General features: G+C 49.4%; 1 protein-coding gene across 3 annotated transcripts in view; it reads left to right on the top strand.

Annotated features, from left to right (window-relative positions):
- The window catches only part of CDH3 (cadherin 3), a 104,502-nt gene extending 86,894 nt beyond the window's left edge, over positions 1 to 17,608 (top strand). For 2 of the 3 annotated variants that reach the window (XM_028477509.2, XM_007110765.4), the window contains 13 exons: positions 981 to 1,106; positions 1,337 to 1,492; positions 1,575 to 1,719; positions 2,997 to 3,163; positions 3,817 to 3,945; positions 4,861 to 5,046; positions 6,719 to 6,960; positions 7,343 to 7,488; positions 8,282 to 8,506; positions 11,613 to 11,819; positions 14,204 to 14,334; positions 14,704 to 14,850; positions 16,738 to 17,608. In XM_028477509.2, the coding sequence (XP_028333310.1) occupies positions 981 to 1,106; positions 1,337 to 1,492; positions 1,575 to 1,719; positions 2,997 to 3,163; positions 3,817 to 3,945; positions 4,861 to 5,046; positions 6,719 to 6,960; positions 7,343 to 7,488; positions 8,282 to 8,506; positions 11,613 to 11,819; positions 14,204 to 14,334; positions 14,704 to 14,850; positions 16,738 to 16,947 (2,217 nt within the window). In that variant the 3' untranslated portion in view covers positions 16,948 to 17,608. Of the gene's footprint in view, positions 1 to 980; positions 1,107 to 1,336; positions 1,493 to 1,574; positions 1,720 to 2,996; positions 3,164 to 3,816; positions 3,946 to 4,860; positions 5,047 to 6,718; positions 6,961 to 7,342; positions 7,489 to 8,281; positions 8,507 to 11,612; positions 11,820 to 14,203; positions 14,335 to 14,703; positions 14,851 to 16,737 lie in introns of those variants that run through there. The other variant, XM_028477510.2, reaches the window with a different exon arrangement.
- The last annotated feature ends 754 nt before the right edge of the window (positions 17,609 to 18,362 follow it).

The following is an 18,362-nucleotide window of genomic DNA, read 5'->3' on the forward strand; positions in this document are numbered from 1 at the left end:
CACTGTTGTGGCCTCTCCCGTTGCGGAGCACAGGCTCTGGACGCGCAGGCTCAGCGGCCATGGCTCACGGGCCCAGCCGCTCCGCGGCACGTGGGATCTTCCCGGACCGGGGCACGAACCCGTGTCCCCTGCATCGGCAGACGGACTCTCAACTACCACGCCACCAGGGAAGCCCTAATTTAATTTTTTGAACAGCTAATATATCCACATGGTTCAAAATTTTAAATATTAAAAAGTTATAGAATGAATAACCTCCCCTTTTTTTCTCCCCATCTGTCTAATGCCCTCTCTACCCCTCCAAGAGAAGACACAGATAACCCTGTTACCAGTTTCTTTCCTTCTAATTTATATATTTGTTCTATATTTATATTAAATATATTTTTATATATTATATATAGGTATAAAATAAACTTTTCCCTCCTCTTTTATGCAAAACTAACATACTGTTCACATGTCTGCACCTTCTTTTTGCACTGAAAAATACATCAGTACACTGCCTATCCCCTTCTCACAGATAACCACCGTTATAAGCTTCTAGTATACCCCAGACTTTGTCTGTATATAAGCAGATGTGAATATATGCCTTATTTTCCCACCCTTTTACACAAAAATGGAACAGTGCCTGGCACATATTAAGCCCTATGTAAGTGTTTGTTGAATAAAATACTAAACTACATTAAGCTGTTCCATACCTTGTTCTTTTTCACTTAAGTATGGATATGTATCAAAGATCTTTCCATGCCAGCACAGAGAGACATTCCTCATTTTTCAAGCTGTGTACAATTTCCACTAGATGGATGTATTATAGTGTATTTAATTGGGCCTTCTCTATAAGTGAACACCTAGATTATTTCCAAGTTTTCTTTTACAATAAACCCATCTGGGTCTCTGTCCTTGCCCTGAGCCCCTGTAGGTGAGAGGATGTTGGGTATGTTCCAGTTGTTTGCACACCTGGGTTAAGGGGTCTTCTCTCCTCGCAGGAAAGGAAAGCATTGAAGATCTCCCCATCCAAACGTATCTTGCGAAGACGCAAGAGAGATTGGGTTGTCCCGCCAATATCTGTCCCTGAGAATGGCAAGGGTCCCTTCCCCCAGAAGCTGCATCAGGTATGACTGTGCCTTCTCCCTGGGAGTCTTTGGTGTCTTCAGGGACTCTCATTCAAAGGCCTGAATATGAGGTTTCTTGCTGCTGAGCCCTGGGGCCCGCAGAGGGAAACTCTCTGATGGGAGCAGTTTCTAATCAGGCAGTGCCTCTCCACCCCTCCCCACAGAGGGTTCTTTGCTACAATCATGAGATATTTGTCACTTTGTTAGCTGCCATTTTCTTTTGCTTCCAGCTCAAATCTAATAAAGACAGAGGCACCAAGATTTTCTACAGCATCACGGGGCCTGGGGCAGACAGCCCCCCTGAGAGTGTCTTCACCATAGAGAAGGAAACGGGCTGGTTGCTGTTGAATCAACCACTGGACCGGGAGAAAATTGCCGAGTATGAGGCAAGTAACCTTTAGCATCCAACGAGAAGCAGGGCCCCAGGGAGGGTAGTGCCAGGCTGACCCCAGGCCTGTGTACCTACAGCTCTTTGGCCACGCTGTGTCGGAGAACGGTGCCTCCGTGGAAGAGCCCATGAACATCTCCATCATTGTAACAGACCAGAATGACCACAAGCCCAAGTTCACCCAGGATGTCTTCAGAGGGAGCATCTTGGAAGGGGTACTACCTGGTAAGAGGACTGGGGAGGGCACAGCTATAGAGGTCTGCTGGGCCCAGACCTGGCCTTGGGTCCACTTCTGGAATCAGCCCAGACTCTTAAAGGCTGGAAGAACCCTTCATACCTGATTTCCTGGGCTGTGCCTCAGATCTCCTGGGATCTTCTTAAAAATCCAGATTCCCCCACTCCATCCCAAGATCCCTGAATAAGAATGATCCTGGAGTAGAGCCCCAGAATCTGTGTATTTGAAAATTTCCCAGAAGCTTCAGATGATCAGCCAGCTGCAGCTTTGGAGCTGCAGAGACCTATATTTGAATCTGGATTTTGTCTCTCATCTTCTGTGACCCTGGGCAAGGTCTTGACCTCTGAGCCTCAATCTTAACACCTGAAAATGGGGATAATATCAACCGTAAAGAACTGTGAAGATTAGAAATAACATATGCCTACTGCTGTGTGATATGAAGCACCTGATATGAGGTTCTTTGGGGAAATGGCAGCTGCAAGGAGGGTGGCAAAGGCTGAGAGGTGTTAGAATGTGGTTTACAGAGAGCAGAAAATGAATTGTCAGGCTGGGGAAGAGGGTGAGAGGGGCTGGCAAAAGACTAGAGAAATAGGTGACATTAATGACCTCAAAGACAGGTACTGGTGAGGAGGGCTCCTCCTCTCCCTTTGTCTCTGAGTTGTGGAGAATTACAGAGAAATGTGAGTTGGTTAGGCTGCCAATAACAGACATTTCCAGAAGAAAAACAGTACCTTCAACAATATGGAACCTTTTCCCCCTTTGTATTCAGGAAACCTAGAGGTGGTCAAGCCAGACTGGAATAGTGCTTTAACGTGTGGGGGAACTAGGCTCCTTCCATCTCCTTGCTCTGCTGTTTTGGCTTTATTCCCAAGATTACCTCATGGTTGCTGCTGGAGCTCTGGCCATTACATCCGGAAGGAGGGAAGGGGTGGGAAGAATAAGCCCCTTAACTCAGAAAAACGCTTCCTGCAAAGCTGTATATCCCATTCGTCAGATTTCAGTCTCGTGGCCACAGCTAGCTGCAAGAAGCGAAATAGTCTTGGTTCCCGGTGGGCTTGTGCTCAGCCTAGAAAGATTATGAGGATTATGTTTCTAAGAAGGAAGGGGAGAATGGGAAATGGGCACCAATTAGCAATCTCTGCCACGAGTGGAGCATGGGGCCAAGCCAGCGAGCAGGGTGGAGCCTCTCGGAGTTCCAGAAGTGGGCAAGGCTGGAATCGGAACTGGAAGGGAAGGTTGCTCACTCATCAGCCCTTCTCCCCTCCAGGCACTTCTGTGATGCAGGTGACAGCCACGGATGAGGACGATGCCATCAATACCTACAATGGGGTGGTGGCTTATTCCATCCATAGTCAAGAGCCAAAAGAACTCATGTTCACGGTCCACCGGAGCACAGGCACCATCAGCGTCGTCTCCAGTGGCCTGGACCGGGAGGTAAGTGGCCCTTCGGGAAGGTGCTGCCTGCCCAGGCTAGCCCAGGCTGGGGTCTGACGCTCAGAGCGGAAGCCTCTGCCCCCAAAGCCCAGGGCACAGCAGTGGGGACCCAAGTCAGCTGGGAATGGCTGCTGCTATGTCCCACGTTGATGTCCGGCAGCTCCCTCGGGCCAGTGGCACGTTGCCAAACCCATCTCGTTAAGGCTGAGGAGGCAGCTGTAAAACGCAGATGTTTAATACTTTCTGCAGGTTTTCTCATTTCCTCTCGGAATGGCTCACTTAGCATGCATATTGCCCAGATTTGTCCCGTGTGTGCCACAAAGCAGAATTAGCTCCATGGATATTGGAGTTGCCTCCTGTTCCCTAATTAATACCTTTGCCCAAATCCACGTTCAAAGCTCCCCTTCTGCGTCCGCCCAGGGTCAGGAGGCAATGCCCAGGCTTCATCCCACGACAAGCCCAGGAGAACCGTTTGGATCCACAGTTCCCCTCCCCTCCACCCTTTGCTTCTGGTCTTTCCTGCAGTGGGCAAGCAGCGGGTCAGGAATCAAGAGAACACTGAGAGGGAGGAACATTCCCCTTCCCTCCCCGTACACCCAAGGCTGTGCCCAACGCGCAGTGGCCTTCCACTTCCACTCTCCTTTTCTCCCCAGAGAGTCCCTGAGTACACACTAACCATCCAGGCTACGGACATGAACGGGGACGGCTCCAGCACCACGGCTATGGCCATAGTGGAAATCCTCGATGCCAATGACAACGCTCCTGTGTTTGAGCCCCAGAAGGTAATGCCCCTTCTTTCCTTCTTCCCTCGTCAGATGATGAAGGACTTTCTCCTTTCTGATGAAACTCCGGAGCCAGCCTACATTGCTTCAAGTCCCAGTCCCAGCACTTGTGAGCTGTGTGACCTGAGGTGCACTACCTAACCTCTCTGTGCCCTATTTCCTAATCTGTGAAATGGAGATGATGCTCCATTGTCTCCTGCTGCATTTTTCTGAGTTTTAAATGAAATAATCTATGTACAGTTCTTAACACAATCCCAGGTACACAAGTGCTCAATATGAAAATCTTTGTTGATATGGAAAGTCCTAATTTGCCTCACACCCATACCTGCCCACATTCCCCCAGTGAATGCTTGTACATCTCACGCGGCAGAGGACTCAGTGCCAGTCAAGGTGACACCCACCCCCTTCCATCTGTAGGTAACTCTGACTGCTAAACATTGTTTAGGCCTGATTAAAAATTTGTTCTCAACAGCTGATTTCCCCATCTTTGCCACCTGTTCCAGAATTTCTAAAAAAGTTCCTGGTCAGTGCCCCAGAGCAATCAGACACCTCGCCCTTCTTGCCACCTTCCTTATGCCTTTCTGATCTCAGCTAGATATAGGTGACTACTCAATGGCGAGGCCTTGGGCACGCAGATCAGTGAGATTCCTGGAGCGTCAGGCCCCTGGGTGTAGGGAAAGCAGGCCCAAGATTGCTGTGGTCTGTCCCAGCAGCTGTGAGGCTGACTCTTGGGATGTTCTGCATCCATGCCTGCCTTGAAACCCCAATAAGTGGGTTGGGTGGTCTCGGAAAGGATGAGCGGCATGGGGCGCCCCTGGAGTTGGACGGAGGATTCACAGCCAGTGAAGAGTGGAACAGCCTCTCAAGGTGGTCCGTCTCTCCGCTCTGACTGTGCTGTGCTTCCCACGCTGACAGTACGAGGCCCGTGTGCCTGAGAACGCAGTGGGCCACGAGCTGCAGAGGCTGACAGTGACCGATCTGGATTCCCCCAACTCACCGGCATGGCAGGCTACCTACCGCATCGTGGAAGGTGACAACGGGGACCATTTTACCGTCACTACCCACCCTGAGAGCAACCAGGGTATCCTGACAACCAAGAAGGTGAGTCGGTTTGGGCTTTGTACAAGGGCCACACCTGGGACAGTCAGGTCTGCAGCCTCCAGGACTAGGGGGTACCACCTGCCTTGGGAGACATACCTTGGACCACTCACCAGGGAGTGTACCAGGCCAGTGGCTTGCAACACTCTCCCATTCCTCTTGGGTTGGGAAATTCCTTTGTTCAAACTAAACCTTACCCAGGGACCCAATTCATAAAACAGAGTTGCTGATCTAATTGAGGCAGATCATTGGGGCCCCCCTCCCAGATCCCAGTATCCAGTGGCTGCTCCCAGTCAGTCTTACACAGAGGGTGTCTCTTTTATTGGAATTCTTGCTAATTTTGCATTCAATCCATAATTCACATCTAGGTGTTTGGATAGTAAAATGTTTTAAATTACTTAGTAGTTAGGCATACCCTTGCCTCTCAAAAAGTCTTTTAATAAAATTGATGCTTCAAGAAGATGGGTCCGGGGCTTCCCTGGTGGCGCAGTGGTTGAGAGTCCGCCTGCCGATGCAGGGGACGCGGGTTCGTGCCCCGGTCCGGGAAGATCCCACGTGCCGCGGAGCGGCTGGGCCCGTGAGCCGTGGCCGCTGGGCCTGTGCGTCTGGAGCCTGTGCTCCACAAGGGGAGAGGCCACAACAGTGAGAGGCCCGCGTACCGCAAAAAAAAAAAAAAAAAAAAAAAAAGAAAAGAAGATGGGTCCAATCTTTCTTTGATTTCTTTGACCTCCAGGTTTATTATGAAGAATGGCGCAGTTTGAGAAGTGGGGCTTTATATAATACTTTAAAGGCTGTCCCCTCCTTGCAGCCAAAACTTTGTAACACCCCTTTCACACTGTGAAATGAATTTCATTTATAACATAACTTCTCTAACTTACGTAATTTCTAGAAAAATGGAATGTCCTAACTGTAAAATAAAGGAGAATTTTACAGGAAAAGTTACTGATAATAAAATATTTCCATATGTAAACCTTTGAGCACAAGTACACTAGAAAACATAATGAAGTGGTCAGTTTCTTGTGCATTGTCCAGATGTAGTAGATACTATATGTCACTCTAGTGACTCATATCACGAGTGGTATTGATGTTTTTCCAGAACAACAAATAAACAACTTTGGGAAAGGCCTGAACAAATCAAATTACAAGCTCCCCTCAGAAGTTGCATTCCTGGAAAATTCAGTATAGATTAAAACCACACCAAAAACTCGGTTTGTATGTAAAACACGTTCTAGACTATAAATATAAACAAAACATCACACCCATAAATACATGAATGTCCATGGTGATATTGGCAAGTCACATGGGATATGGGACAGTTCTTTGTGTCCCTGCCTCAGCCTGTAAATGCCAGTGGCATCCCCAGTCATTAGGACACCTAGAAATGCCTCCTCCAAGTTTCTACAACACCCCCTAGGGGGTGTCATCACCCCCTAGGGAACCAGTTCTAGGCTTAGGGCTTACTAGTCTAGTTGCCTTTGGGGTGGTGGCCTGAGAGGCCCCTCTGGATGTCCACTCAGGAAATGCAGGAGGCTCTGTGGGGTAGGGAAGGGGCAGTATTGTTGCTGGTGGGAGCCTCCAGCCCCTCATTGTGGGCCCTTTCCTTCTGGCATCACAGCACTGCATGGGGCCTCCTCACAAAATGGTGGCTCAGGTCCTCCTTCCTGTTCTGTCCCAGGGCTTGGATTTTGAGGCCAAAAACCAGCACACCCTGTACGTTGAAGTGATCAATGAGGCTCCCTTTGTGGTGAAGCTCCCAACCTCCACGGCCACCATAGTGGTCCACGTGGAGGATGTGAACGAGCCTCCCGTGTTTGTCCCGCCCTCCAAAGTCACCGAGGTCCAGGAGGGCATCTCCGTCGGCGAGCCTGTCTGCACCTACACCGCGCAGGACCCGGACAAGGGCAGTCAGAAGATCAGGTACATAGGAGCTGGGCTTAAATTCAGCTAAATGCATGGGTACTGTTGGATGGGTTGTTTATTATAGCCAGAATTTGTTCTAATTGCCATAAAGTCTATTAAATATTTTGAACATCACCCCTATACAGGGCCTTCCCTTCCTACCCTCCACATGGCTGAAGTCCAGGGGACAGGTGTTCCTGCTCCCTCTCATGTGTCCCTGCTGGGACCCCACCTTCTGCTCAGGCTCCCATTTGGGGGTGAGATGCGTTTTCCACGTAATCCTGCTTAGGAGCCCTGAGTCCTATGAAACCCTCTGCCAGTTGGCATGAGGAGGCTTTGAATGATGACTCCAGAACTCTAAGTATTCTGAGTGTGATTCTTCTCAACTTTTCTGCTCCAGCTACCACATCCTGAGAGACCCGGCAGGGTGGCTAGCAATGGACCCAGACGGTGGGCAGGTCACTGCTGCAGGGGTCTTGGACCGTGAGGATGAGCAGTTTGTGAGGACCAACATCTACGAAGTCATGGTCTTGGCCACGGACGATGGTGAGAGCTTCCTCCCAGCCCCTCCACATGAGCACCTTTGGAGCCAAGGACACCGCATGTCCCCTCCACAGACAGAGTGTGGTGTGGGGAAGCGGTGTCAGCAATCCTAGCTGGGAGGTCAAAGGGGTCTCTCAGAGGGGTCTTTTAAAGGGTGGTCCTAGGGTTGGCTGGTTTCAATTTCCCTAAGACCCAGGAGTTAGGAGGTATCCTGAAGACTCCTTTCAGCCTAAGTTTGTGGTTCACTGAGCCCTGAATTGGCCTTTTGGTTTCCCCTTGTGAATGATTGGAAGGGGCTGCCTGGAAAGTGTCATGATTGATTAGTGATGTCACACCATGACAGGATTGGGGGTGATGATGTAATTACCATCTCTATTTGACACATAGTGAACCAAGGCCTGGAGGCAGGCGAGAGGTTACTGCAGGGCTGGGAAACTAAAACTTCCCTGAAGCTGATCAGCAAACACTGTATCAGCCCTGAGGTGGCCAATAGGTTTCTCTTTGTAATAGATTGGTAGTGGCTGTCTGGGTGAAGTGGCTGCAACTGTGCTGTGATCAGTTAGTAATGTCTGCCGTGGACACAAAATGAGAATGATGGTGTGTTTGCCATGCATTTGTCATCACTGGTTTGATCTTTAATGAAGCTAGTGTACAGAGGCTCTTGAAAGGTTACAGTTAGACAGTAAATAGGACCCTCCTGAGGCTGATTGGGTAGGTCCTGGGGAGCTTAACTTTGATTCATCAACCCAATCAAGGGCACATGCTGAAAAGAGATCATGTGTGTGATTATGAACAGGGAGCCCTCCCACCACTGGCACGGGGACCCTCCTGCTAACACTGATGGATGTCAATGACCATGGCCCGGTCCCTGAGCCCTGTCAGATCACCGTCTGCAACCAAAGCCCTTTGCCTCAGGTGCTGAACATCACAGACAAGGACCTGTCCCCCCACACCTCCCCTTTCCGGGCCCGGCTCACACACGACTCGGACATCTACTGGACAGCAGAGGTCAATGAGAAAGGTAACTGAGTGGTGGTGGCAGAAGGGTGTCTGCCCCCTACCAAGACCCGGCACACCTTCCTGCCCCAGTGTCTTGTGGGTCACCGAATTACCAGTCTCCTCAAGAATGTCAGTTAAATGCTGCTTATTAACTTAGTGTAAGCCTTTGGAATTCCACAGGAGCCCTTAAAGACCATTCTAGCTCAACCACCTGCCTGTACAATTGGAAAAACAGGCCCAGAGAGACGGCATGTGCCTTTCTCACTCTCACATAATGAGGGAGTCAGAACTCCAGCACGGTGATAACAGCTAACATGCCTGAGCATGCTTGCTGTGTGCTATGTACGCTTCAGATGCTTTGCATAGATTCGGCTACTTAATCCTCACAACAACCCTGTAAAGAAGGTACTGTTATCTCACACATACATGCATGTGCACCCGTTTTACAGATGGGGAAACCAAGGCTTAGAGAAGCTTAAATATCTTGCCAAGGGCATTATGGTTAGAAAATGACGGCCCCAGGATTGGAATGCAGGCAGTCTGCCATACCAGGATGCTTTGCAGCTTACCATTTATCAAACCCTGGTGATATGCAAGATGCTTTTTGTACTTTTCCATATTTAATATTTCTACCATCCTCTGTGGTCAGTATTTTTATCCCTATTTACAGATGAAAATGAGGCTCAGAGAGGTTAAATAGTGGGCCCAAGGGCACAGTGTGGATAAGCAGTGGAGCAGAAATTGAAGCTGGGGTCCCTCACCCCCCACATCCCTGCTCCCAGCCACCTCCCTGTCCTTCCTCTTTCCCATCCCCCTGGAGCTCCTCAGCCTTCAGTGGTTTTTCAGTTGTCACAGGACTGGAGAAGGGACTTGCTGGCATCAAGTGGGCAAGGACCCAGGTGTGTGAGAAAGATGCATCCAGGCCCAAGTGCCAGTAAGGCCCCTGGAGAAACCCTGCTCACTCTGGTTTAAAGCATTTTCCTCTTCCTCTTGGGGCTAGAGTCCCCCAGAAAGGGAATGGGGAGAGCCAGAACATTCAGGTTCTGCCCCGAAGAAACGAAATGCCTGGTACCTATTACTGCTGCTGAGCCCCGCCCAGAAAGGACTGGGGACACCTGCTTCAGACACACATATTGTCTCATTTTTATGATTCCTGTGATTTGGGGATGTATATCCAGCACCTTTCCTTGAGGGAACCCAAGTTGGTCTCCTGTCACCCCCTTGTGGCCTAGAAGCCAATTTTTCCCCTCCCTGACTGTATCGTTTACGAAGCGTAGACTCTGGAGCCAGAATGCCTTGGTTCAAGATCCAGCCCTTCCATTTACCAGGTTTGTGATTGTGGGCAAGTTACTGAACCTCACTGTTGTGCAGTTTCCCTACTTGTAGAATGCTGCCATAATAGTACCTACCTCCATACAATCACTGTGAAGATTAAATGAGTACCTGAAAGGCGTCTTGTCTGGTATATCCGTGCGCGGTAGATGCCAGTGGCCATCTTCACCGCCACTGTTTCCCAGACAATCACAGATCTGGCTCTGTCAAGTGGGAGCGTTATGCCCAAAGCTCAGTGGTACCAACACCTGATACCAGCATTGATACCCGGTTCTTGGTTTTGACTTAGTTGTTCTATCTGACCGCGTTTTTTTGTCAGAGGAGTTAATCCAAACTCTACACCTGTGTGACCTTGGGCTGCTTACTTGACCTCCCTAAGCTTCAATGTCTGCATTTGTAAAAATGAGGATAACAGAACCTGCCTTTTAAAGTTGGGGTGGATATCAGAGTTGGGCTTGGCACATAGTGTCAGTTTAGTCACTGGCACTGCCACCAGCACCATCGTCAGCTGAGAACTCAGCCCTCCAGCGTGGGAACAGGATAGCAGGAGGGATGTTTGGGTGAAATACCCCATGTTGGCCTCTCCACTTGGTAGACCAAACATTCAGCCTACAGAACTCTCTCTGCCTGCCGCTGCTGAATGGCAACAGGGTGAATTCTCCCTTCTGGCCTTTTAACTAAGAGGGGCCCAGCGAGCGTGCAGAGCCTTTGAACTGAAAATGGCTTGAGGTCACTGCTGAAATAGGCCAGCAAGCCTGAGGGTGGGTGGGCTAGAAACGTGGGGTGGTTTTTGAATGTCCCAGTGATGGGGGGACACTACTGACATTTAGTGGTGAGGAATTGAATGCTTGGGAAGGTTCCTCGTGATGAAGAAGCGTTCCTCCCAAGCTAATAGTGCCCTCTTTGAGAAACTTGGGTCTAAACTGAAGGCCTTTCTCCAGAGAGGCCTCTGAACCTATATTTCTCACCTACAAACACAGCCCCCCTCCCCACTCCAGGAGTGCTGCACACCCTCCCCAGAGTGGTACCTGTTGTGCAGGCCGCACTGAGGCTTGGCTTCTGCTCTGTGGCTGCCTGCTGCCCGCCCCGGGCCTTTGAAGGCTGGTTAGCACAGTGCCCGTTGCAGCCCCACTGCCAGCATCTCTGAACTTGTGTGCAGTCACTAATGCTGGGATAACACAGGTTAGCACCCTCTCTGATCTGCTTAACAACATCAGTTACATCACCAAGTCATATGCATTTGGATTTATTAATAATTGAGGCTCACTCAGAATATCCGTGTTTCAGATACTGAAATTCCATTATACAGTTGAGGTATAAACATTATATTTACTATTGCAAGAGCAAAATGCTGCGATAATAAATGGTAGTGAACTTTTAAATAGGAAAACAGGTAGCCAGTTAATGTAAATATTAAAAGATTGGGTTAGCTATCTTTTAGGAAGAACAGTGTTTGTTTGTTTGTTTTGCGGCAAGGAATAATCTAGCAGCTAATGGTACTGAGAAATTATTGGCCCTGCATGCCGTGACTTTTTAAAAACATCGCATTCAGAAAATGCTGTGATTATTCATTTATTTTAAATAAAGTGATGAATTTATTCTTCTATCCAAATAATCCTTTCCACAGTGGTAAATTTGGCTTTGGCTGAATATCAGAACACTTGGTATAGTGTGCTTTGGGGATATTGCTTCCTGTTGCCCAGATGCAGAGGCTGCCTCCTCAAACCTCCATCATGGTGTGCTCGGTTCCCGCCATTTGTGGTCTCCTGAGATGAAAAATTATCTGTCCACTCCAGGAGACACAGTGGCCTTGTCCCTGAAGAAGTTCCTGAAGCAAGACACATACGACGTGCACCTTTCTCTGTCCGACCACGGCAACAAGGAAGAGCTGACGGTGATCAGGGCCACTGTGTGCGACTGCCACGGCCACGTGGAGACCTGCCCCGAGCGCTGGAAGGGGAGTTTCCTCCTCCCCATCCTGGGTGCTGTCCTGGCTCTGCTGTGTGAGTGCCGGCACCCTTCCCCTTCTGAGGACAGGACAGTTAGAAGACCTGATTCTACCCTGAACTTCACGGACTAAGGGGCCACCAACATTGCGCATCTGTTCCTTATACTCTTAATTCTGGGAGTGTCATTCAATCCATAGATGTTTATGGAGGTTCTGGAAGGTGCCAGGCTTTGGGGATACATTGGGGAGCAGACTCGACCCTGCTGTCAGATCATCTAGTGGCTAGAGCGGTGGTTCTGAAGTCGTGGTCTCCAACCAACAGCGCTGGCATCACCAGGAATTTGTTAGAAAGGCTAATTCTCTGGCCCACTCCTGACCTACTGATTGAGAAGCTTAGGGGTAAGACCCAGTACTCGGTGTTTTAACAAGCCCTTCAGGGGATTCTGATGCATGTTAGAGCTTGAGAACCATTGGTCTAGTGAGCAGAAATGTTTAGTTAAATACTAATTTCTTTGCTCTAAAGGTAGAACCTATCACATTTGCTTTTTTCACTCTCTGAATTGTCCTTACACAGAAAACAGGCATTCAATCGCATATGAATACAAGAGCAAGCTTTAATTAGTCATCCTACTGTGGAGCAAGCACTGTGTTAGGCGCTGAGGGTGCAACACTTAACAAAACAGACCAGTCCCTGCCTTCATGGAGCTTACTTTCCAGTGCAGAGAGCAGACAACAAATAATCTGGCAGAGAAATAGGTGTTGCTGTGGATTAAAAGAAAGTGGGGGGAGGAGGTCTGCCATTTTAAGTACGGTGGGCAAGAAGTAGCCTTACAGAGAAGGGGATATTTGAGTAAAGACCTGAAAGAGGTGAGCAAGCAAATCATGCAGATATCTAGGGAACATCAAGTGCAAAGGCCCTGAGGCAGCTCTGTGCTTTGTGTGTGGAAACAGCAATGACTGGGATGGAAAAAAGCAAGAGGGAGAAGAGTAAGAGATGAGATGAGATGAGGTCAGAGAAGTGATGGGTGTGGCGGAGCAGTGTGTTGGGCCTTGTAGGTTATTGTAAGCACTCTGGTCGAAATGGGAAGTCATCGGGTTTGGAGCAGAGGAGCAATGTGATTTGACTTGAATTTTATAGGATTCCTACTGAACAGACTGTAGAGGGCCCCAAGGGTGGGGACAGATTGCCATATGGAGCTACTGCCATAATCTAGGGGTGAGATGGTAGTTGTGACTCAGACCCAGGGTGCCAGAGTGAGAGGTGGTCATGTTTCAAGGTAGAATCAATTCAGATTCATATGTGGTATGAGGAAAAGAGCCATCTATGATTCCAAGGCCTGAACAAGTAGAAACATGGAGCTTCCGTTAACCAGTTTGGGAAGCACCGTGGGAAGAGTCCAAATGGAGGTGTCAGTAGGCAGCTGGGTATATAAGCTTTGGGTGCAGGTGAGAAGTCCGGGTTGCCCCCTGCCTTTCCTCAGACCCAGGGGGGAGGAAAAGGTGAGGGAGGGGTCACAGTCTAGCCCACAGAGGGTGTGCATCCTGAGAACCCATGGACTCCCAAAGAAGGCTAGGTCAGTTTTGTCTGGCCAGAGGGAGACAGTGGGTCCATCGGCCGGCAAAAAAAGGGATAAAGCTAAACAGTGGCTGTATCCTCTTACATTAAACAGCCACAGAGAGGGCCAGGGGGTACCCTCCTCATATGGGATTAACTGGGGCTAAGGCGAGCAACTAGGCACTAGCTGGCCAGTCCCCACTGTGTCCAGACTGTCAGCCTTTCAAACCATATTACTAAAACCTAGTCCCTCTCTTAAAATTCCAAAATAGCATTTGCACCTAAGTTCACATTACTGCATTATATCAAAGTTGCACTGTCTTGCTTTTAACTTAAAGTCTATGGTTATTAGAGGACACCTGGTGACTGAAAAAGAGTCATGTTGAAACGTAGCATCTGCTGGGAGATTCCCATCCCCACAAAGGAGGATTTCCTTAAGGACCGGTGCCACCAATATGGGAAGACTGACAGTAAAATGATACAGAATTACAGGTGGGGGAATGAAGTCAGAATGCCAGTAGGAGGAGGTGATTTTAAGCTGAGAGCTCAAGGGTGAGAGCCATGCATATGTATAGAGAGTGTTCCAGGTGAGGCACGAGCCTGGTTGAAGGTTCTGAAGTGGGAGACTGCTGGGTATATTTGAGGAACCCCGAGGAGGCCAGTGTGACTAGACTTGGGTGGCAGGGAGGATTGGAGACAGACATGGGCCACTCCTGTAGCCTTGATGAGGAGTCAGGGATTTTCCTTGGTGCAAGGGGGCCACTGAAGTGTGTTAAGCTCTGGCTGCTGAGTGGAGGGGTCTCGAATTAGATGGGGCTCTGGGGGCTTGCGGGTCCTGGCCAGCCGCGTGGTTGCTGGGGGGTCACACTCCCCATCTCTTGCAGTCCTCCTGCTGGTACTCCTGTTTTTGGTGAGAAAGAAACGGAAGATCAAGGAGCCCCTTCTGCTCCCAGAAGACGACACCCGTGACAACGTCTTCTACTACGGCGAAGAGGGGGGTGGCGAGGAGGACCAGGTGGGGCACTGGGGGGTCTGGGGGTCGGGAGGTGGATGGCCCCCACAGCCACTGGCAGGGATGGTTGGGTCAACCAATTCACCATGTCAGCTGCGTCAACCAGACCCTGGTCTGAAGCATCCGTCTTCTGAGAGGGTGTCTGGTCCATGGCTCTAGTCTCTTTGGCCCCAGCCCCCTCGACCTTGAACCTGTGCTTAACTGGGGAGGAGGGGGTTTGGAAACTAGGGCTTTCAGAGATCTCTGACATTATCTGTCTTCTAAGACCTACCCGTGAACCAGAACATCCAAATGGTACGGAACTAGGGTGAAATGTAAACGGGGGGAGTGGAAGGGTCCTTCTCCATCCCATGACCTTCCCTTTTCATGAAGGACTATGACATCACCCAACTCCACCGGGGCCTGGAGGCCCGGCCTGAGCTGGTTCTCCGCAACGATGTGGCGCCAACCTTCATCCCCACACCCGCATACCGTCCACGGCCAGCCAACCCAGATGAAATCGGCAACTTCATCATCGAGGTGAGGCATGGGGGGGCCGTCCTAGGGCAGCCCTTTATTCAAGCATCAGCAGCATGAGCACAGACGGGCTTGGAGTCTTGGCTCTGGGTTTAAATCCTGACTCGACCTCCAACCTGCTGTGTGACCTCTGGCATATTTGAGTAACTTCTGGGCTTCTGTTCCTCCTCCATAAAACCCTAAGTTTCAGAGTGGTTAAGAATAGGTTAGGAATTATTTCTTTATTCAGCAAATATGGTGGTGGTCAGGAGAAAACTCTGGAGCCAGACTCCCTGGATTTGAATTTTTTTTTTTTTTTTTTTTTTTTTTTTTTTTTTTTTTGTGGTACGCGGGCCTCCCTCTGTTGTGGCCTCTCCCGTTGCGGAGCACAGGCTCCGGACGCGCAGGCTCAGCGGCCATGGCTCACGGGCCCAGCCGCTCCGCGGCATGTGGGATCTTCCCATACCGGGGCGCGAACCCGGTTCCCCTGCATCGGCAGGCGGACGCGCAACCACTGCGCCACCAGGGAAGCCCTGGATTTGAATTTTTAAAGATCTCAGGTGATTCCAATCTGGAGCAAAGTTGGTGTCCTCTGTCGTAGGGTGCTTTAGGGACTGGATGCATAATCACTTGGAACAGTGCTAGCACAGGGTAATCTCCTAGGGAACATAAAAAACAGATGCCTCTGACTCACCCCCCTGAGATTGTGATTCAGTTGATCTGGATGTGGCTGGAGCTTCAGAATTCTTTTAAAGATTCCCAGATAATTTAAGTTTGGGAACCTCTGGGCTGGTACCTAACATGTATTAGGTAATGATAGCTATTGTTGCTAATAGCTAAGTGTCTCTGATATTCTCAATTCTGGTCACATATTTGATTTATCTGAGGAATTTTGAAAAATATCAATGCCTGGGACCCAGACATTCATTTTTTTTAGGCTCTGATATTTTTTTAGTTCCCCAAAGAAATCAGATATATAGCCAGGGTTGTGAGAACCACAACCTAGGTACATAGAAGATGAGTGATCTGAGCCTAGCACAGCCTGGTACCTTGATAGCAGTCAGTAAAAGGAGGTTTTTAATACGAGGGAGGGAAGGAGGAGGGAGAGATGGGAGGGGAGGGAGGAAAGAAGGAAGGAGGGGAAGATGGATGGATTTGGGGAGTTCAAGGAAGCAGCAGTGGGCACAGGGCTCAATGGGTGGTCAGGATACCTCACTTTGGCTTGAACCCTTCTTACCTTTCTTGCTTTCTAGAAATAGCCTGGTGGTCAGGCTCTGTTCTTTAGCCTGAACATATTTGAGAATCCTGTGCAAAAACAAAAGTGGCTGGGGAACGTTGCTCAGGGCAACTTTGCCTTGGAGCCAAATAACCAAGAGATTTTCCTTCCAGTTAGATGAAGACCATTTCCGGAATATCTGTGTTGGACAGTTTGCAGATACTGTCTCAATTAATGCCTGCCTGCATCAACTCTGCAGAGTAGGAATCCTGTTGTCTTCCTCATTTCACAAGTGAGGAAATAGTGTTCCACTGTATGCCGGGTACTATGCTAATAAGTGCTTTTATTTTTACGTACATTCATTTCTTCCTCTAAAACTATAAGAAGTCTTCCCATTGTAGAGATGATGGGGGAAAACATGGCATGGAAAGGTTAAGTTTACACATCGTGTGTGCAGTCTGATTTCAGAGCCCCCACCCTGAACTGCTGGCCTGTCACACTGAGCGCTCGCTCTAGGCTGGGCCCTGTGCTGAGGATTTATGTGCATTATTTCATTTTCAACCTTCAAAACCTTAAAGGAGGGGAGAGCTGGCTTCGCAGATGAAGAAATGCAGGCTCAGTTAACTTGCCGGGGCTCTCACAGCTGCCAGGTGTCTGATCCCGCAGCTCCTAACCCCCTGCTCTCTGTCCCCCAGAACCTGAAGGCGGCCAACACGGACCCCACGGCCCCACCCTACGACTCCCTGTTGGTGTTCGACTATGAGGGCAGTGGCTCCGATGCCGCCTCCCTGAGCTCGCTCACCTCCTCAGCTTCCGACCAGGACCAAGACTACGACTATCTGAATGAATGGGGCAGCCGCTTCAAGAAGCTGGCAGACATGTATGGCGGGGGCCAGGACGACTAGGCCTCCCTGCCTGCAGCGCCGGGGGCCTAAACACCAGGCCCGCAGCTGCATCTCCAAGGGGTCTCTGTCCCCACCTCGGACAGGGACTTCGAAGCTTGTTCAGAAGTAGCCTTAGCAGCTTGGAGGGAAGAGGCATGACATTAAAGGGGCAGGTTTCTAAGCCTTTCAGCATGGAGGGGACCCGGGCAGTTTGATTTCAACAGTGAAAACCTCTAAGCCTCGACCAGGGTTGCCGAATTTCCGGGAGTCTCTCTCCTGCCGTAAGGTGCTCAGCCCTGTGTACTGGGCCTGGACCGACTCTGACTCCTCCATGTTGACGTTCTCTCTGGAATGGACCCTTCTCCTTAGAAAGAGGCCTCTTATTGCAATCTGGATTTTTTTTTTTTTTTCTTAATGCTATTTTCAAAAAGTTAGTAGAACCAGGTCCTCAGCCGCCCCTGGGGTCCTCCAGAAGCCCAGGCCAGAGCTGCCTGGCTCACGTGCCCTCACGCATTGCATATCTCTCTGATCTCTGTTTGAATGGATTACTGCGTTTTTATACCGAGCGTGTTTAGGTGGTCGTTTATTTTTTACTTTCCCTGTCGAGTGCTGTAGAGGAAGGGTGATGACAATGCTGTAAATGTACTAGAACGTTTTTTATTAAAGGAACTTTTCCCAGAGGTGCCAGGGGAGTGAACTCTTTTTTTTTTAATAGCAGTTTATTGACGTATAGTTCATACACCATATCATTTACCCATTTAAAGTGTACAATTCAGTGGTTTTTTAGAACTTTCAGAGTTGTGCAAGGGGGAGAAAATGCTTTTAGCCCTGTGGGCTTCCCCCCAGCTTCCTCCTGATGGTAGAGGAAGCTCAGGGTCTGTTGACAGGCCCAGGCAGGGGCAAACCTTCTGCTCTCCTCCCTGCAGACTCAGAACTGCTATCTCTGTGTGAGAACTGTTAACTTGCTTACCCCTGGGCTTAGCAGCACCAGGACTGCAGGCAATGTCTTTTCTGGACCAGTGGCTGCACACGTACGTGGTGCGGTACGTGAAGATTTCCTCTCCTGTGCTGTGGGCTCTGTGTCGAAAGGCAGGGATTGGGGAGGATCCGGCTCCGCTCCTTCCCAGCAAGTCCCTTAACCTCTACATGCCTCAGATTTTTCATGTATAAAACGGGGAGTTTTTATGGAGATTAAGTGAATTAACATCTGGCACATGGTAAGTGCTATCTGTGTTCATTGGTAACAGCTACCATTTATTCAGTACTTTTTAGGCCCAAACAGCCCTTAACTTCAATTACTTCCTTTAAACAAATCCTCACAATCACCCTCTGAGGGGAATCTTCCTCCTTTAAAGAATGGCCTAATTGTGGTTTTTTTTTTTTTTTTTTTTTTTTTTTTTTTGGTATGCGGGCCTCCCTCTGCTGTGGTCTCTCCC

The sequence above is a fragment of the Physeter macrocephalus genome, chromosome 17 (genome assembly GCF_002837175.3).
Source record: "Physeter macrocephalus isolate SW-GA chromosome 17, ASM283717v5, whole genome shotgun sequence".
Classification (NCBI taxonomy): domain Eukaryota; kingdom Metazoa; phylum Chordata; class Mammalia; order Artiodactyla; family Physeteridae; genus Physeter; species Physeter macrocephalus.